At 39.4% G+C, this 22,139-nt stretch overlaps 2 protein-coding genes across 2 annotated transcripts in view; one reads left to right on the forward strand and one right to left on the reverse strand.

The window, feature by feature from the left end:
• trabd2a (TraB domain containing 2A) overlaps positions 1-22,139 on the reverse strand; it is an 80,400-nt gene that overhangs the window by 50,812 nt on the left and 7,449 nt on the right. The window lies entirely within an intron of this gene.
• LOC131992946 (girdin-like) lies at positions 6,593-10,197 on the forward strand. The gene has a single exon (XM_059358656.1). The coding sequence runs from the start codon at positions 6,742-6,744 to the stop codon at positions 8,953-8,955; it is 2,214 nt and encodes a 737-aa protein (XP_059214639.1). The 5' UTR covers positions 6,593-6,741; the 3' UTR covers positions 8,956-10,197.

Genomic DNA, 22,139 nt, shown 5'->3' on the forward strand with positions numbered 1-22,139 from the left:
TATGTACATGTATGAATCTGTCCATGCTTACGTGAACATGTGTGTGTGTTTAAATGCTTCATCAACGTGGATTACTGCAGCCTCTGCAGAGCTCAAAGCAGGCCTTTGAAGGTAGCTTTATTAAATTTCAAAAATTTGAGACAAAAAAGGAAATATGGAGTCTAGATTTCCTGCACAGGAAAGAAAGAGAGGATGGAGCGAAAAAGACAAAAAGAAAGATGATGATTTCGTCGGCCAAGACAAAAAAAATCCCCAGGCATATATCTCTGACAATAATGATGACCGAAAATTGTTTTTCCCCCTCTTTTTCAAAGGAAAATCCATCCTCTGCTATAATTGATATATCCTATTCCTTTTGATCTCGAACAGTTCAATCAATGATTGTTGACATGAGCAGCTCTCTCACACAGAGCCAGACAGCTGAGTTCACACAACGTTTCTTTCTTTTCAAAATGTGCATGAAAAAAGGGGTATTTTACTGGATGAAATATGTGTAAGAATGGTTTATTTTTTAAATGGACAATGTATTCTTAGCTTTACAATGGCTCCAAATAACGATTGTTTTTCATTGATTGCTCAGTAGGCCTGTCACGATAATGAATTAATTACTATATCATCTTATCGTTCGATATATAAAAATGGACACGATAGTTTTTGTGGACTCGATAATTGTATTGCCAGTCGTGCTGCTTCTGTCCCTCGCCTGTCGCTCAACCTGCTCTATGTGTAGAGTGTTGATTTTGTGATTTTTTGTTTTTATTTGTATACATGCATATTTGATTTTGCCAAAGCCAGTGTGGTGTGGGAACATTTCGGATTTCACTGTTCAGCTCAGCAGCTACACAACAACTGTGGCTGCCATTGCTAACTGTGCACAGCAGCCGCCGCTTATTGGAAACAACCGGCATGCCAACTGTACACAAAGTATCCGCCGCTGATCATAAATGAACCAGCATCGCTAACTGCGCACAGTGTCCGGTGCTTGTTGTAAACAGAGATGGCTAAGTGAACACATACTGCTGCAGCACAAACACACGAGAGCTAACTATGCAGCTTATTAGCACTGAGCTACATCGCAGCACTTACTGTCCTGCCTCTTAAAGGAGCCACGCCACTCTTGGACGCATTATGATGCTGAATTTTTGTGCTTTTTTTAGTAATACTGCAAATGTTTGACAGGCAGTAGGACATTCCACATTCCAATTCCAATGTTTAATATTCTTGAGATTTAAAAATGATTGTTGTGGGAAAGGATGTACTCCAGAATAAACGATGGTTCGTTTATCGTGATAGTTTCTGGGAAAATGTATCATCCTAAAAAATGTGTTATCGTGATATGCCTATTGCTCAGTCAGTTATTTTTCTGATAATTTAATGAATCTCTGAATTCAAAAAATGTGAGAAAACAGCATCAACATATCCCAGAGCCCACAACGACGTCTTCACAATGGCACTAGTAACAATTCTTCATTTGAGAAGCTTCAAACACTGCTGTTGATGATTTAGAAATCTTCTGAAAATATCTGTGTCTTTAAGCCCAAGAAAACATCTTTAAGCACTAGCAATATAACATTTCAGAGATGAGCATTTTATTAATATTTTTTACATAATGTATGAAGACATATTTTTTTATATACAGTACTATTAAAATACTTGGGGGTCTCTTACAATGAACATGCATGTAGATCACACTGTTGGCGAACACACAAACCACACTTGAATGTAGCGGTTCTTCTCTTCTTTGTGTTCTCTCCATTTCTCTCTCTCCGTCTCATCCAAAATCTCTCTCTCTCTTTCTCTCTCTCTCTCTCTCTTTTTCTTGCGCTGTAAAAACATTCTTGTGGGGTGCATTTACCTTGGTGCCCGGACGCAGCCAAATATTTAGGCTGTCACAGGGAATCAGCCTCAAACCAAATGGCTGGAGGTCTGTGTGTGTGTGTGTGTGTGTGTGTGTGTGTGTGTGTGTGTGTGTGTACTGGGGATTGTGGTGATTGAAATGTCAACTTCTCAAACCCCCCACTCTATCCTGCTTCACTACACCCTGAACAAGCTGGACATGAGTCCAACACACCCTCAGACACTCACATGCCAACGCTACATTTGTACATCGATCACCATAAACTGAAAGTAAACTGAAAGAAATAATTGGTCGCTCACATGAAGTGATAGCCAACCAATGCACTACCAGAAAATGAATTATAGGCAATTCTAATAAATTATTAATTGTTCAGAAAAAATGCCAAATAACCTAGTTGATACTTCCAGCTTCTCAAATGTGCAAATTTACTGCTTTACGTCAGTGTGAATTTAATTTCTTTGACGAAACAAGCAGTTTCACAGAGTCACCTTTTGCTTTCTGAACTGTTTTTCACATTTTATAGACTGAACAGTAATCCATCAAAAGTGACTGACAAATCAACTGGTAATCAATATAATAAAATGATAAATATTTCTCACAAGGATCCCAGTCGATAGAATCATGTGATTATCAATTGAAACATGACAAAAGTAAAGTTTGAAGCATGATAACATTTACAATTCAATTTCCTCATTATTATAATAGTATGAAAATAATTGTAAACACACACACACACACACACACTATAGCGATATCTGTCCTCACAGAAGAGTTTGTGAGAGTTGGTGACCGCAGACATCCACTGCTCACAGACTTTGCCTGCCACTGTCTTACTGTATGTCACTCTTCATTTCTCTCTCTCTCAGATACACTCACACACACACACAGACTCACACACACACACACACACACACAAAGCCCCACAGAGCAGCCAGCCAGCCACTCGGCCCCATCAGTCCTTTAAGAAACAACACGAGGGTCTTGAAAACACAGCGAGCCACAAGGAAAACAGCCATCAATCTCTACGACTTGTCTGTCAACTGAAGGGACGATGTTAATCTTCAGGACGCCACGAGTCAAGAACAACACTGTTTCATGCCGAGATTCAGCTGTGAGCACTTAGTGTGGATACACGCTGACCATCCCAGTATTCACATTGTGTGTGTGTGTGTGTGTGTGTTATCACACAAACAGGGAGGAGTGTACATAAGATTATCCACATTTATTATATATTATATATGTGTCTTTAGAGCACCTGTACCAATATATTGACGAAGGCTCATTTTTAATCCTTCAGGCAACAAACTGAATCAACAATATATCACTTTCAGGAATACTTTGAGCATGCTTCATATTTCAGAATAATTAAACACACTTTTTTATGATTTTTTTTAATTTTCAATGACAAAATATTAAGAGTCATAATATTTAAAGAAAAAAGTACTTTTTAACACTTCTTTTCACCTGAAGAAAAATATTTTGTATTGTACTGTATTTGTATGTATACATTATTACAGAAACATGCAATAACCAAGAACACATGCACAATGTGTGTGTTGTTTAGTTTGCCATCAGATTGTTAAAAACATCCTGCTCTCACTTTAAGCACGCTTAAAAGAACCTCCAACTAAATTTAAAAGCTCGATAGCTAACAGCCATTGAGTCATTTTGAAATTAAATATTTGATTAGTCGACTCATTTCAATAATTGATGACTATTCGACTATTTAAAAAGTTGGTAGTTACAGCCCTCAGCTAGAGCACCAAATTCTCTGAATATAGTCCCCAAAAAAGTAACCTTCCTCTAGTATTAGGAAATCTAGGACAGGTTTTTTTTTTTTAAATAGCCAACAATGGTCTTTACCAGGGCATTTTTTAAAAAGCATGCTAATTTTATAACCATATATATAAAACATAATTTTTATTCAACATCATACTCTCATTTTTTTATATTTCAATTCAAATATAAATAGAATCCTTTCTTTGCATATGTTACCCATAATGCAACTGGGTTCCCTGTTGCTATGGCAACAGTTACCAGAATTGTGATTGGACAATTAAAATACACAAAGAATAGAACCATAAAACCCCTCTTTTGTCTATATTACCCATAATGCAACTGGTTTGACTGTTGCTATCATAGATATATATAAGAAAGGCTAGATGGCTCGAGGCGGAGTCACCAGCGTCCGTACATGGCGGCCATCTTACCACAGGCAGCTCGCCCACTCATAACATCAGTCATGGTGCACGTAGCATTTAAATAACCATAGTTTGCTTAATTTGAACCGATTTTCAAACGGTTTGGTTTGTTATAAACCTCAGAGTTGTTATTTTCAATATAAATATGTCTAAATAAATGTGTGTAAATATGCCTTCCTGTATATCCATATATATAAACACACACACACACATGTCTGGATACGGACAGGCCCGGGGTGGGTAATCGGGAGAATCGGGAGAGTTCCCGGTGGGCCGCTTCACTTTTGGGCCGGCCGATAATTTATTTATTTGACATTTTTCACGTTAGTCCATCTCCTCTTAAAGTACGCTAAACACGTTTTGCATTCTGACACCGCAGCCTCAGCATGGGTTGTACCATGCGAGGGAGTTCTCCCCTCCCAAATAAAGTTGGTTGGGTCCATAGCCGTCTTTCCAAAAAAGTTTTCTCAGGTAGGCTACCGATAGCTGGGCCAGCCCTATCTCAACGATACACGTCGGGGAGGATGGATGGGAGGAAGAGGCCAGGAGGGGCTGAAAAAGCCAGGTTGAAGAAAAGAAAGGCATTGGAGGAGGATGCTGCCAAATGTGCCAAGCTTACAGATTTATTTTCGAGAGGACAAACACAGGTGGCAACTGGTAAAGAGAGACATAGGCTTAATGCAACGTAACTGTTCGGCTAAGGTTGTAACGTGGTTAATATCGTTGAAGCGTTGTCAACCTATTCGCAAGCAAAATATTGAATTTAATTAAAATATAAGCCTTTTTATATCACCTGATATATGGCGATTCATAGACTTTGCAAATATTATGAAAATATTGATAACAAAACTCAAACTTGATCTGTGTAGGCTATGCAGTGAAATTATTTTTTCTTTGTAGCTTCTGAGCAGCAGATAAGTCAGTCTCCTGCTGAAAATGATGAGCCCGAAATTTGCAATGAGGAGGCCATGACTACAGGGACAGGTAGAGAAGATAACAGAGTAAACAATATGAATTAAAGTTATTTAATGTAAGAAATAGTGTAGCTACTGTGAGTTGAACTGTAAACAGTAGTTCAATATGCATCTTTATTGAAGAGTGGGATATGTTTCAAATGCTTTATTTATTTTATGCTTTTGTTAATTTATCAACCTACTGTATCCTTGTGGAATAGTGAAATATTTTTTGTTAACTTCTCATCTTAAGTGGATTATTATTTAACCTTTACATTATCTGTTGAACCATGGTATTAATAAAAAAAAACTACAGGATAGTAAGAGCTGAACTGTTGCTTCATTTATCCAATTTCCACTACCATGGAAAAAGTGGGCCGGTCTTGGGCCTGAAATTCCCGGGCTGAAAAGTGGCCCCACTCCGGCCCTGGATACGGATATACATGCACCTTTCTGTATATCCGTTCTGTGAGATATATATGTGTGTGTGTGTGTGTGTGTGTGTGTGTGTGTGTGTGTATACATATATATGTATGTGTGTGTTTATGTATATGGATATACAGGAAGGCATAAGACATATTTATAATGAAAATAAATACATATATGTTAATTTTATGTGTCATTATTGTTATTATAAAAGAAATATTACTAACATAATATACATGGAATGATTAAATGTTTTATAAATGATTTAATATAGGCTAACTACCTTGTGTGTGTAGGCCTATAGCTATTACTCTACCTATCTGCTTAATGTTTTTTTATGAAAGTCCATGGTTAAAATTATTCTTCAGTATGCAGGCACATAACCACAACTCTGAGGTTTATAACAAACCAAACCGTTTGAAAATCGGTTCAAATTAAGCAAACTATGGTTATTTAAATGCTACGTGCACCATGACTGATGTTAAGAGTGGGCGAGCTGCCTGTGGTAAGATGGCCGCCGTGTACGGACGTCGGTCTCCGTTGGCTAACAGCGAGCGTGAGCCATCTAGTGTTAATATATATTTATCTATGGTTGCTATGACAACAATTCAATACATTGCTAACTGGGTTGATGTCACATGTGACATGATGCATTCGTCAACATTGTGATGTCACAGTGATGTCACACGTTCTTTGCTTTGATGTATTCATCATTGTGATGTCACAGTGATATCACATGTTCTTGCTTTTTAAGTCTGTATATAGAACTCCATAATTCTGATGTATACCAGACCTGAGCTATTTTCAATTGACTTATACACATAGAAACTTCCGTACTCAGTTGGTTATTGTCTGAAAATACACACTGATTTTACACCCTGGTTCTGTGTTTCTGTGTTAAACAAAGTGAAAGTATTTGTCACAACAAGCTTTCACCAACACAAAAACACACGTTGCTTCCAAAAACCTGTCTTTCCCACCGATCGCTCGGATAAAGACATCTTGAAGATCTACCAGGAACAGACAAGACATGGCTAGCCACACAAACGAGATGAGTGAGAGCATGCAGACCATCAATGAGCAGCTCAAGACCCTGCGCCACCAAATCCAACAGCACCAGAGGCAGTTTAACACCTTGGGAGGGGATTTGGGGGAAAACCTCTACAGAAAGAGGGCAGAGGGGAAAGCTGCAGAGAAAGAGTGTGCCTCCCTTCAAAACGAAGTTAGGGAACTCACTGACAAGGTCAAAAATTACAAAACTGTAAATGCAGCTCACAAAGCGACACAGGAAAAGAATGATCGAATGGCCCAAGAAATACATGCTCTTCGCGAAAAGTGTGAGAAACTCCAGAGGAAATCGGCCAAAATGGAAAGAAAGACTGCAGAGTGTGATGATCTCCAAAGACACCAAGAAGAACTCCAGACCGAAATTCAGTTCCTGCAGAAGGAACTCCAAAGAAACGGAGCTTTGGTGTCGGAAGCTGACCTTGAAGACTTTGATGCAAAGAAACAGCAGAACAACGACATGCAAGAATGTCTCCTGCAGCTCAGGGAAATGCATCAAAATTTCCTGTCTTCGCAAAAATTAAACACCGCTGTAAAAGCTGAAATGTACAATGTAACAGAGCTCAATACAGCTTTGCGATATGAGATTGGCAAGATAAAAGCAGACCTTCGAAATGAACAAAGTCTGCGGGATTTAAACGTTTTGATCACAAAGGAAAGAGATGAAAAGGTCAAGGAACACGAGACACTTCAAGAAGAACTCCTGCAGCTCAGGGAAAGGCAAAAGAATGTCAAAGCTTTAGAAGAATCGTACCGTGTCGTAAAAGCAGAGAAAATGGTTGTTAGCCAGAAGTTCTATGATTTGCTACAGGAGGTTCAAGACTTAGAGAAAGAACTTAAAAAAGAAAAGGCTTTGAAGGAAAAGAATGAGACGATGCAAGCATGTAACGAAGAGGTGAGCCATCAAAACCAACTCTTCCAAAATGAAATTGTGCAGCTCAAGGAAAGGCTGGAGAACTTCAAAGCTTTGGAAGAATCCTACACGTTTGCAAAAGCAGAGACCGAGGTTATTAGCCACGAGAACGATGCTTTGCAACATGAGATTCAGGACCTAGAGAAAGAACTTGAGAACGAAAAGGCTTTGAAGGAAATGAACGAGTCAATGCAAGCATCTAATGAAAAGGTGAGCCATCAAAACCAACTCTTCCAAAATGAAATTGTGCAGCTCAAGGAAAGGCTGGAGAATTTCAAAGCTTTGGAAGAATCCTACACAGTTGCAAAAGCAGAGAGCGAGGTTATTAGCCACGAGAACAATGCTTTGCAACATGAGATTCAGGAGCTAGAGAAAGAACTTGGGGACGAAAAGGCTTTGAAGGAAATGAACGAGGCGATGCGAGAATCTAACGAAAAGGTGAGCCATCAAAACCAACTCTTCCAAAAGGAAATTGTGCAGCTCAAGAAAAGGTTGGAGAATTTCAAAGCTTTGGAAGAATCCTACACCGTTGCAAAAGCAGAGAGCAAGGTTATTAGCCACGAGAACAATGCTTTGCAACATGAGATTCAGGAGATGCACAAACAGGTTCAGCATGGAGAAACGCTGCAGAAAATGACCCACGAACTTCGAGTGTCAAATGAAGAAAGGAGGGGTCAAAATGAGGCTCTGCAGCAGGAACTCCGAGATCTCAAACAAAAATCGGACAGTTTTAAGGTGTGGGAAGACAAGTTCCAAGAAACTTCGGCCCACAAGGACGACTTGGAGAAACAGAACATTGATTTCAACAAGCAGATCCAGGATGCCAATAAACAGCTCCAGATCAGACAAAATTTTAAGGAAAAACTTGCTGATCTGGAAGTTGAAGAAAAATCCCTACTGGTAGAAAACAGAGTCCTGAGCGAGACCCATTCTGAAGCCTTCAATAGGTTTCAGCAAGAAGAAGATTGGGAGTCCAAGTATAACGTGCTGAAGGAACAGACAGACACCTTGAAACTACAGAACAGCGAGGCCACTGACAAAATCAATGGTTTTAACAACAAGCTTGTAGCTCTGAGTACTTTTAAGGCACAGTATAAAGTAATGAAGGCAGAGAAAAAAGTTCTTACTTCACAGAATAACACTCTGCAAAAACAACTGCAGGACCTGGAGAAAAAGGTCACAAAAGAACAAATTTCGGAGGAAAAACACAATGTCATTAAGTCAGAAAATGACATCCTGAACCAAGAAAACATCCTTCTTCTACGTAAAGTTAAGGAACGCAGCGAGTCACTCAAAGGCACAAAAGTTCTGACCAAGCTCTATAAGACCCTGAAAGATGAGAAAAACGCCATGAGCCGGCAGAATGAGACACTTCTTAAAGAACTCCTGAAGCTTGAGAAAAAAGCAAAGGATGAGAAGGCTCTAGAGGAGAAGTGCACATCGATGAGAACAGAGAAAGAAAACACAAGAAGGAGTGGGGTCATTCTCACAGAACGTATTAGCTCCCTCGGAGAAACAAACACAAGCGCACAAATTTAGCACATTCAGATTGACACCAAGCAACTTTTTTCAATCATTCCTAAAAATTAAATTCATTCATTCCTTTGATTTACTTTTAACTTTACCCTTATTACTTCCCTTACCACCTGAATGAAAACTTAATTCCTTTACTCTGGGTTTACTCTGGGTGCTCCAGTTTCTCCCGCAACCAACATATAATTTGGTTATTTCCTAAAAAAAAACTTTATTCCTTACAGTGCTTTTAACAGGGCGTTTACTCTGGGTGCTCCAGTTTGCCCACAACCAACATAATTTGGTTATTTCCTTAAAAAAAACTTTATTCCTTACAGTGCTTTCAACAGGGCGTTTACTCTGGGTGCTCCAGTTTGCCCACAACCAACATAATTTGGTTATTTCTTCAAAAAAAACTTAATTCCTTACAGTGCTTTTAACAAGGGGTTTACTCTGGGTTCTCCAGTTTGCCCACAACCAACATAATTTGGTTATTTCCTTAAAAAAACTAACTTCCTTACTTTTTGCTTTTAACAAGGGGTTTACTCTGGGTGCTCCAGTTTGACCACAACCAACACTGAATTAATTTGGCAATTCATTCATTGAAAAAAAAAATTCAACCTGGAACGGGCTGGTTGAACTGGCCAGAAATTTAGAAGACATAACATTATTGCAACAAGGTGTTCAGATATCAGGATTACGTTTGAAAACAAATTTTTATGAATAGAAACAGCTCCTTTATGAAACACTGCATTTGGAGCTTAAAGACATCAAATCTCCCACTGCAAAGGATGATGGGTAAAATGTTGTTCAGACAACATGTTCTCAGTCAGTACTGGACAACAAAAACAGCAGAGACCAGTGCCCGAAATAAACTTCTGACTGTGCAGAAGTCAGATAGAAAGAGACAGCAAGAATCAAAAAGCCACACAGCGCTATTTACGACTATCTGCAATTCCCTTAAACCACTGGCCCGAACATAGAACCAAAACACCGCTGGCAAAAAAAACGAGCCACGCACACTGGCCAGCACACATCCGCATTGATATGCTTATAGACACTTTCCATCAGCTTGCATCAATCTCCTTTTTCTAAACAAAAACTCATACTCAAACCAACTCAAATCACAATACACTCGACCTGGACCTCTAACACAATCACCAGTACAAATCCTAAACCTCACACGGACAGAATGAGGCTCTGTCATGGAAAATAGGACTCAGGATCCAAACCATCTGAGAAATGCATGCTATTGTGGTGAGATAGATAGATAGATAGACAGAAAGGACTGAAACAGAGGGAAGAGAGGGATGGTTGTTGTTGTGCAGACGTCTGCCACGACCCACAGCCTCACAACCACAGACTTATAAACAGCCAACAAAATATGAAAAGCATCCAAACATCCTAAATGTGTCAGGAGTTCAGTTTTCACAAAAGTGTCCCTTTGCCTTCTCTGAGGATGGTACATGTATAAACACGCTCCTGTCATGTGAGGCTGTCTCATCAAAGTAACAACTGTCAAGGCTACACAAAAGGACATCCACTAATTTTAGATCAGGGGAAGAAGTGCTGTGGGCAGTGAAACACAGACACATATACACACACACACACACACACACACACACACACACTGAGACATGGGGACAGAGAATGCTTTGCATCTTATTTTAGATTATTTTAGATTTGCGGATTCAGCTGAAAAGTCTTCTGAAAAATCATGTCTGAAGTGTCTCTATACATGCTCAGTAACACTCCATGCAACATACACACACACATACATACATACACACATACACACACACACACACACATAAACACACACATACACACGTGTGAAAATGTGGTTAATGTTGTTAAGCAGTCGCAGGTTGTTTACCTTTATGCACTAAAAGAGTTAGATGGAAGAGCTGTAGCTTAGCTGGTTAAAGCACCTGTTGTAAACAGGAGATCCTGGGTTCAAATCCCAGCAGTCCCTCTAACCGCAGTCGACATCACTTGCACCTGCTTAAACAACAAGATCTCCAACCCATGACGACCGATATTAACTGGAAGTAACATAGTTATGTTAAACTGTGAGGCATGGAAGTGATGTTTAAACCACATATTTACATTTATTTTCACATGGAACACAAACCCCGTTCTTCTGGGTGAAAGTCCAGGGTCTGCATGCCCCCAGTCCCCCTAACTGGCTACTTTTACCCAATGGCAGACTACTCCATCTCCTAGTCGATAGCCCTGATTATTGGGAGTGCTACACATCAAAGGGAAGAAAAAAAACCATTCACAGAATGATAAGAGCGACAACATGTGTTATAGAAACCATTTTTCACAGATATGAATACAAGTGTGTCTTGAGATTTCGGCTTGTACTTTGGTGTGCTGTGGGCACAAAAGGTTTGAAAACCAGTGGCCAAGACACCTTTGCACAGATCTGTTTTTTTAAACACAGCTGCGATAGTTTTAACCTTGCTAGCAGGATTTCTTGCATGTTTAAATGTAAATATACAATTACCCTTCCACTATACTGTGTATACTAAGCTAATACACCATGCAGCCATGTAGCATCCCAGTAATTACTTTGTCAGACATCCACTTGGCCAATTGTCTTCTTTTTTCAATGATTGGCCAACATGGCTTTAGGTTTTTTTTGGTTTGGCACATTCTTGACAGCCCCTCAATTGACCACTCGCAAAACTCTTCCCAGGAACGCTCCTTGTCCAATCATGTTGCTAGGAGCTTAACATAACACAGGGCTGTCCAGTGCATTCACATTTAAACATTCACATATTGAAATTTCACATTAAGTACTAATATAAATGACCATGTTGTGTTTCTAATGAATTGAGTGCTAGAGTCTAACTTCATACCTTCAAACTGTATAGCGTTTTATCCATTTACGTTAACCCCCTGGTTTACCGGAGTCGGCAAAAGGAAGCTAATGGGGTCGAATTAGCCTAGTGCTATTGTTTTCATGGATCGGTCACTTTCGTGAAGAGATAATACCCTGTTTTCTGAAATACCCATGTATGGGTGGTCTAGGCCTTAAAGTTAACATAATTCAGTCTGGACCAAAGTGGTGGACTGACCAACCAGCATACAGATCACCGTCCCTAGAGCCCAGCTGCTAGAAAAGTTTAAGAGTTTTCATACCCAGAATGGTGTTTGAAAACTGAATGATGAATGAAAATTCAATGAAAATAACACCAAGGTTATAAAAACTTTTTAAAAGAACTGAAACATAGAGAAGACAAACAGAGAGCGTATGTACTTGTGACGACGCTTGCACAAATGCTTTAAAGCATATGTGCATATAATAGCTTGCATACACCTCTGTGTGCTTTTGCTTCTTATATCTGTGTGTGTTTTCGTGTGTAGAGAGACTATGCAAGAATGATGCACCATCACTTGGTTTGGCTTCATGCTGCAATGGGATTAGTGTGTTTTTGGCCCCTTTCTGCAATTGTACATGTATACAGAGTGGTGGGGAGGAAGACAGAAAAGTCTTGTGAGAAATAGAAGTGTCCCCAATAGAATTCAGAAACATTATCTGCTACTTGCTTCATGAGACACTTCACAGATAAAATACAACCACACACCGCAGGTTTATACATCATCTCCCCCTTTCTCTCCTTTACGGGTGCATAAAATGTAAGAGCAGCGGACCATCACATTTCCAGTTTGTTCAGACCAATATCTGTCAGTCATCCAAGCAGCAACAACTATTAGTCAAAATGAAATGTGTTCCACTGAAAAGATCTTATTTAGAAGCTACAACTACAGGCTCAACACCATTTATTACCATTTTATTACATGCAGGAGGGGAACACTGTGTAGACCATGTGATACCAAAATCTCCAGTGATTCTCGACCCAGTCGACCAGTGTTTGTCTCCGATTTGAAACCAAAGTCAATGTTGTAATTGTTGTTTAAGGTCGCTTTCATACCTGAGCCGCTTGGAACGAGTTCTTGTGCGTTTTTTCAGCTAGTCTCTTTGGTTTTTGCTGGTGTGAATGCTCAAACAAACTGGTTTAGACCAAAGAACTGAACTCTAGTCCGCTAAAAAACAGGGATCTCGGAACGTTTCAGAGTGCACCAGAGTTCGGTTCACTGCAGGTGAAAACGCAGAACCAAAACATGGCACATTCTGGGTTGAATTTGGGTGGAAATTTGAGAATCAACGCCAGGCAAGGTAGTAGCAGGCTTAAAATGTCTCATGGTCAAGGCCCTTATTGAAATATGGTCAGACCATCACATAACTGAGTTGCTTGTGGCTACAGACAAATGGAAGTCTTAAAATGATTTAACGCCGGAATGGTGACTAATGGATTCAATAACACAGGGGATCAATACTGCAAGAAAGTGAAAAGCAAGTGTGAAAGCAAACCAAACGAAAAAGCAACAATGTTGTACTTCACCAATGAATAGCACCAGACTTGATATGTGAAAGCGACCTAAGTTCCCAATAAAGACACATTAGATCATACATCTGTTGTTCTACGTCAACTTTGTCCCCAATGTAATTGCGTCCAGTAGTAGTAAGTGCAAGTGGGTGTTTTTTAAATGTTGGGGTTTCTTTTCAACCTTAATGGTTTAAGTGGTTTTATTGCCTAAACCTAACTGTTTCCTGTGAACACTGTCAAGTTTATCTTGAAAAGCCACAATGTATCTACCCTGAACATGTCCAAAACTGACGCTAAAGGATTCCTTGCGCGTCTTTACGTCATCTAATCTGACATAGTGCAGGTGTTGCGGGGTTGGTATTAAGCCACTGTCCCCAATTTGTAAAAACTGCTGTCCAATCAAATACTTTACAGGCAACATGTAATTATTAAGACAATAAACACTAACCTGAACAGTTACAAACAAACAGTTGCATGAATGTCAGAGAGCAACTTTACAGTGTTGGTTGAAAAATTCCCCCAGGTGAAAGAAACTCCTTCAGTTCATGTAAAAATATGTGGCATCGTCAAGATATTTGCTTGTTTGAGTCTAAGTCTGGTCAAAACATCTGTGGAGAACAGCAAAGTCTCACAAAACCCTTATGTGTCATGCTCACCTGTGAAATTCCACTAAAGCCACCAAAAATGTGGACTGGAGCCAGAAAGACACAAGTGAATTTATGGTCAGGCTGTCTCACAAACTGTGTGGTCCCTCTGACTGCAGTTTAACTATGCATAGGCTTAAATATGTTTCATCAGCATCTGTATATGAATGTGAACTTACCCTCAGCTTTACTGTGGACCACGTTTGTCAATTTTATACAATTTTACATTACTATAATATTCATTAAATCACAATTTCTTCTTTTTTTCAGCCACAAATAACGGATCTATTCCAAAGTAATCACAAAGTTGCTGCCGAAAAACCTTTCCACAAGTTCCAGGTGACACTCTGCGAGGAGGCAGAAACTATTAATCCTCTGTGTTGGACCTTGTGGACAGCTTTGGCCTCAAATTGCTCGGCTGAAGTCCAGGCAGGTTTGGCTCGTTTCTGCAGGCTTGATTTAATGCAGACCAGCCACAAACCTGGCCTGTACTGAGAAAGCACGAGTATACCAGTAGCAATCTATAAGACTTTATGTCAAAATGTGAGAGGTTAATGCTCATTTTAAAACTAAACCCCTTTTTAAACAGCATCTTTATCTTCCATTTATTTGTATTATCATTTAAATAAATTTAGTTAATTTGAATTTAGACCATCTCTCTGACTTTTAGGTTTTCTTTTTCAATTTCTACTTCAGTTTGACAATTTTTAAAAATATGTAATTTCTTTAAGGTATTAAAAGCCATATGCAGGTAAGTTTAGGTGAACTCCTGCATGTCTGCTCAGAGGTCACTGTACCTCAGCTTAGATAATGACATCACAGTCGTCTGATTAATTCAACATTAGAGTGCCAGGCTGGGTGATATGACCTAAAACTAAAATCTCAAACTTTAACATCTAATTTACAATTTTAATGATTTTTTTCTTATAATCAAACACATTTTTTACTATGTTTTGTTTGTTTTCATTTTTACAATTACAATTATTATCAAAAGCAAACAAAGACAGATGACTTTTCCTATTAGGATTTAGAAAGTGAAAAAATGTATTGTATACCTGAAGACACAACACTTTTGTGAACAAAATCAAACATATGTTATTAGCATGCTAAATAACAAATGTATACATAAATGTGCATGTAATGTTTGAATCCATTTTTATATTTTTAAACATAATCCTAAACCATAAATCTAAATTAATGTATTAAATTATTTCTTCATAGGAAACACCTTCACATTGTTTGAATGCATGTCATCAAAGCCAAATCCAGAGTTACAGGAAAACAGAAGTGTTATGTTGAAGTTGTGTGAGCCCCCACACTTTCAAACAGCGTGGCAGAATGCAAATTACTACAACAGATTCAGTATCCCAACAAAATTAAAGCAGTTTCCTTAAAAAAAAAGCAAAAGCTTAAAAAGTACCGATAGTAAATGCTGCATATGTGAAAACAACTGTAAATGCTGATGTTATTTAACAATTGTAATTAATAAATGACAATGAAAAGTCAAGAAAGTGATGAATCAGTGATAAATCCTGCAGATTTTGTAACATTTACGAGAGTCAGTCATTGTAAGTGTGCCCCTCGGGGTTGAGACAAGTGAAAACAATGGAAACCTCACATGAGATGTTTCATAAGTGTTTTGAATGAAGGATTAACCTTAAATCTGCAGTGTTTTGATGTAACAGGAGATATCTGCTAACCTGACAGAAACAATGGAATTATTCTTGTTTTTCAGCGCTACTGTATTTTGATACTGTAGCTTCCAGTATTTGGTACTTCTGCAACTTTTTTCAATACACAGTAATTCATATCAGCACTATTTCCCCCAAAAAGAGCATGCATGACATTCCTTAAATGTATTACCAGTCACATGCTAATTCAGAGCCGACCGCTCATAGCTCAGTAATAACAATGACCCTGGGGTCCCGGTCACATTCAGGCCTGCAAAAATCTTAACTAACACAACAATAGAGGGAATGATGGGCACCAAACAAATTGAAATTAGCATCGTAATGACTCTAATTGCTCTTACGTATAACTTACATTAGCCTTAAATATGGGAAGGCCGCTGTTAGTGAGTGTTAAGTACATTTGTAGATGCTGAGCTTTTCTTACTTAAATTAAGGTGCGAGAATCACAAATGTGTGTCACCGCGGGCTGCCAGCTTTCACAATCACATGTTGGAACACTGAATGGAAAACTACCTGCTTAAATATGTTATTTTATCTGTAATTGCATTCAGTTATTTTTACTTGTTTAATTTGAGTTATTAGACATTCATATTTAGGGTAGATCAAGTCATTGATTAATTAACTATAATGAAATGGGTTCAACTTGAGTGTTACCTTGGACCCATTTGGCTAACTAAAGCAGTCTATGTCATTTATGCCCAGTGGCTGCAATGGCCTCAATATGCAGGTTTTTATTTGGTTTCAAATGTGCAGATAAATCCTGGTAATAAGCATCAAGTCAGTGGATTATTTTTGAAGTATCAGACATTAGTATGGGTGCAGAGCAATGATCGCGCTACAAGACTACTCAGCCTGCACAAGCTTTCATGACCCGGTGTTAAGTCAGAGAGACAAGCTATTAAATCCCCATTTAGGCTTGCAGAAGCCGGCGTTACACAACCAGGAAAAGCCTGCGGCAGTCTCCAGAAGTCAGACTCTCCTCCACTGGGGTGTATTACTGTATATACTTTCAACGACCTAAGCTCTTTTTCTTGGCATGCGGTTAGCAGCATCCAGCCGAATCCGATCCGCTTTCAATCGTAGATACTTGAAAACAAAACGTTGCAACCCATTTGCAACATTTTGCACGGGAATGGAAATTCTAATTTGCGAAATTATTCTACCTTGATATGACAGCAGCAAAGATGGAGGATTTGCTCAGGAACATAGGAACGTATGCTAGAAAATAGAAAAAAGGCTGGTTCCGATCATTATTAATCAATACAAACTACTGCCATTAATCTTCATTAATAGTTCATAGAGAAAACAGATCATACTGATGACCTTTGGGGCTTCTTGTTCATTTTCTTCTCTTCATGTTGGAAATTCTGTCTATAAAACTTTTTTTTTATAAAGAGGTTTTGGAAGTAAGAGGAGCTCAGTGTCTTTGTCTCTGGTGTCGTGTATCTCGACAGATGGACAGATAATGTCTGAGAAATGTCAGACATCTAATATGGGACTGTTTGGTCAACAGTGGGGAAGAAATCAAGCACCTTAGTGCCACATGAAACCAGGGACTCCAAGGAAGCTGTGAAGACATGTTGGAAATCCAACCATAGCGCTGTATGCACACATACAAGCGCTCATTTTTAGGGTGAACTCTTGCAAACATTCGCAGAAATGCACAGACGCAAACAATAATAAACGGATATGAGCAATTATGTCAAGAAATACACACTGGACAAACATACAGCACAGAGAGGTTACTCCCTGTGATCAAAGAATGAAGTCAAATTATAATTCATCAACTACATGAGGACAAAGAACAAATAAACTCATGAAACCAACCAACCATAACTTATGAAACACTTCCTAAAATATTTGCAGCTTCACTGCAAACAGTGAACATCTTAGCAGATGTATTTGTCTTACAGGAAAAGTGCATGTTCAACTATTTAACTTTGTGTTTAAACATGTACTTTTTCTGGTTTTGAGAAATTACATTGCATGTGTACTATTAATATCTCATATGATGACATATACTTGGAATAACCGTTCCATCTGTGATTTAAAAATGTCCATGATTCATCATTTGTCGGAATAACAAATGCATACTCTTTAAGCCAAGACAATCATCTGGCAGAGCATTAAAGCCCCACTTGAAATACCTTAATGAGCTTAATGCATTCAAGAACAGGTTAAGATTTATTGTTGTTCTCATCATTATTTTTGGCCATGTCTGCTCATGTGAGCACATGTATATACATTTCATCACTGCAGGCCATTCTCCTCTGGTGATCATGGAATCAATTGGTTTTTTCTAGCAGTGGGACAAATGAGATTTAATCAGAGTTGCTGCGAGTGTATTGCTGTATAATACTGTCATCCTGCCAGCACTCTCCTTAAACACACACTTTTGCTTTCTTGCCAAGTATTAGATAAGAAGACTGATACCACTCTTACTGTATATCTGTACCATAAATGTAAAGCTATAGCTAGGAAACGCCCATGTAGAAGCATATCTTTCAACAAGTTTTCAAACCTAAACGGCAAAAGAGGTTGTGTGTCAGTAACACACATTATGGCATGTATGCACGTATAGCGGCCGCGGTACAGCAGCGTGCACACACGTTGCATACTCACGGTTGTAAAAAAAAAAAGCTCTAGTTTCTGTGGATTTATGTTGTAAAACAACTGACCTAGGTTTAGAGCAAAAAAAATCCTGGTAAGGCGTTATAAAAGACAGTTTAAACAGTAAATAAATGTACATAAATGCAGTAAGTAAAGTAGTTACAAGTTACAGTAGTCACGTGTCTACCGCAAGTTACATTAAAATTGTAAGTTATGTTCAAAAATGTGATTAACGTAACTGAAATTAAAAATAATTTACTTTTGTCTTCAAATGGGACGTGAACCCCACCCTCCTGGGTGAAAGTCCGCCGCTTGCTCGACCCTTACCGTGTGTTCAGACCGGACGCGTAGCGAATTTTCGCGTCGCGTTACTCGCGCGAGTTGATCGCGCGCGTCCGGTCTGAACACACGGTAAGGGTCGAGTCCAGTAGTTGAATTTACTCGCGTCACTCGCGCGAGTAAATAACTCGCGAATTTTCGCCCAAGAGACTATTTAGCGCCAAATAATTCCCTCCACTTCATTCTGTCATCAACCATGACAAGCATAGCGTCCCTGTACCTGCTCTGGAAGTCCGAGATACGTCGGAAAACACGCCGTCGTGTCTGGGTGAGTGACATCATCCGGAGGCGCACTCAGCACGGAGAGAGGACCGCAGAGTAGGCTACTTCCACCTTTTTCCTGTCCCTCCTGCCGACCCACTCCTCCTTCCTGCCTCTTATCTCCTCTCTCTCATGTATGTATCTCGGACACTGTCGTCCAGAATCTCAACGCTGATAGGCTGTCCCGACACAGCGTCACGCGAATATTTCGCCAAAGTTGAATTTATTGAACTCACGCGAATTTGCGTTGTTTCATTCGCGCCGCAACATTCGCGGCATTCGCGTCGCGCGAAACCCGCGATTCGCGCTGCCGGCAAAAATTCGCGTCTATTCGCGTGTTTGCATTGACTTTGTATGTAATCTTGTCGCGCGAAATATTCGCTACGCGTCCGGTCTGAACGCACCGTTACACCACCCCAACTTCCGACCGATTGTAGGAATCAGCCCTTTTAAACTTCTCTTGGCTATCAATCACTACTATGTCAGCAAGATGGCGAGGGACGCATTACAGCAGACAGATAAATACGTAAATATATATCTTGACACAACCTATAATGACAATTTTGAGGGGAGAACAGGCTGCATCTAAAGCTGCATTCACACCAAATCAGGTGATGTGTGAAAGTGTTATCATCTTGATTTCCATCATGATCTTGACATTTCCAACTGTGTTTAAAGGCAACACCATGTCAGAGCAGCTAGACAAGGCCCTTGTACTGGAGCTTGTTGCAGAAAACACACTATTTTCCCACAGAATTGCTCCATCAAGCATCCCTGTAGTTGCCTGATTTGGTGTGAATGCAGCCTTAAACTTGTAAATCTGAAAAATAAAAGAAAAGAAAATAATAGATAATAAATAAATAACAATAAATAAATAAGAAAAACAACAATATGTTTTTTTTGGGTGTAATGTGTCCGGACCCTTTTATGACCAGGTGCAGTGACTATGGGAAGTCACCTGAAAAGGTTGATTTTCTTTCATCCTGACAGGGCTAGGCTAGCTCCTCCAACCTGTTTCCAGTCTTTTTGCTAAACTAAGCAGCTGCATATTGATTCTTATCCTCTCATTTGATTCACAAATGTCAAAATCCCTTTTTTTTAGTCGTTAATGAATGAACGAAAAAGCTTAACTCAACCATCAGAGCACAGTGCAGCATCAGGACAACGTGCAGCATGCATACACTAGAGTTATCTTGTAGTTCAAGTTCAAAAAGGTTTAAGGGCACATTTTTAAATTAATCGTTTAATAAATCTAATTAACTTTGCATGATGCAAGTGAAGCATTTTGTTGAAATGTACCTTCGGAGAAAATGCCTAAAAATAGTGCGTTCCGTACAATTTATTAAATTGAGAAGCAGGATTTGAAGCAAGGATCAATTCCTGATCTAATCCTGACACCAAGAATACAAATCAAAGGGAATTATAGGAATCCTAAAGTTTCCCACCATTCATCATCATCATTACCATTCTCATTTTGCCGTCTAATCTCATTACCAAGGGGAACGAGACAGATTTTCCCTTGTGGGCAAACCCTGGAAATCAGTGGCAGCTTGCCCGTGTCGGGCTGGAAAATAAGCACAGCCATTGTACTGTCCAGGACGTCGAGCTTCACTTTTCAAAGCCGCTACTTAACCGACACACTTAACAGTCATCACGATCGCGACAGTGCAGGGTGTGGGAGTTTGGGGATGCTCACACTTTGTGACATGGTCTGTCCCGTCCAATGAGTTTTGGTACAGAGTGAGCCATATGTACAAATGTGACCTCTCAGATCAGACTGATGGTACAAGACATTTTCCCACAAATCTGCTGATTCAAGAACAAACTGCACTTTGATTTATTTAATGTTAACGGTAAAACCCACTCGCTAAGAGAGCTCTGCCTTTTGACTGTAATTGAGAACAGACGTCACTCCTGGTCTGCGGAGAATATTCTGTGACCAACAGGTTCTGTCAAGATGATTTGTCAAAAATAAGAAAAATAAAAAGTTTAACTCTGGATCTTAAAAGGTGTCATGCGAGGAACTGAAGCAGGACCTGATTTGGGCCTAATGTGCTTGTTGCAGCCACGTAAGGGGGAGCATTTTTTCTGAAATGTGGTAAAGAAATGTCTAAATTACAGACAGACAGGAAGATATGATAATTGGGTTAAATTTTACGAGTTTTGTTTGGATTACATCAGACCTTGCTTTGTGAAAGCCAGCAGATCCAGAGCCCCAAAAGCCCATCAGCTCAAGTGAAAAGAAAACACCACAAGTGAAGTTACAAGGTTGTCAAACAGAGGTAACGTCATGATACCTTTAATGGAGACGGAGTCACGCCTTCCTTCCTTAATGGCTCCTCTACTGATCTCAGTCTGCATCTCAGTTCCCTTCTCGTCATGAATGAACCAAATGGGCTTCAAACATTCCTTCCCTGTTCTCATAGACGTACACTGAGACCTGCATTCATCACCTCTCCATGCACCATTACTCCCAGTGATGGGAGGAAAGAAACAACACTTTCATTAGCAGGTCTGCTCCACTGAGGTGTGGAATGTCCCGCGGGTTTCCAACAACAGTGACAGAGAAAGCCGGCCTTCATACGGCCATTGTTGTCCTCAACAAGCTCACTTAGTGTAATGGGCAAGGCTAAGCCCGCTCTTCAAAAGACGAGGGGCACCGCGCAAGAATAAGAGCAGTCATGCTTAGCCAGATTAGGGATCTGAGTAAAGAAAGTATAATTCATTGTGGTTGGAAAATAATGAGCTCAATGGGCTTAATTTATAGTGGCAGGCAGAAATGGACACATCACTTGTAAAATGAGATTAAAAAACAACCTATTTTTTTTAATAGCCCATTTTCAAAATTCATACATTATTCCTATGGTCTTGAGACGACCCAAAAATCGTGGTAAACAACTTTCTCCACATCCAAAAATGCTTGAACTCAGATTTGTGATCCATAGACAGTGAATTGAAAATGACAGATTGCACTGGCACCCAAGGGAATATATCAGGTATTATGGTTCATTTTCTGTCTCAACATTTCAATGCAATAAATATAATTTGAGTAAAAGGGGAAAACAATTCTGTGAGTTCAGAATCCCATTCATTGTCTATGAAGCAGCTCCACTTTATACCTTATGACATCACAGGTTTGGGACTTACTTCTCAGGTTTCTGGTTTTGAGAGACAGTAGCTCCTGTTCACAAATACTGACTGAACTTTCCTCAGACATTGAAATAACATACTGAAATGTCTCCTTTAAATCCATTACGATATCCTGT

The sequence above is a fragment of the Centropristis striata genome, chromosome 19 (genome assembly GCF_030273125.1).
Source record: "Centropristis striata isolate RG_2023a ecotype Rhode Island chromosome 19, C.striata_1.0, whole genome shotgun sequence".
Taxonomy (NCBI): Eukaryota; Metazoa; Chordata; class Actinopteri; order Perciformes; family Serranidae; genus Centropristis; species Centropristis striata.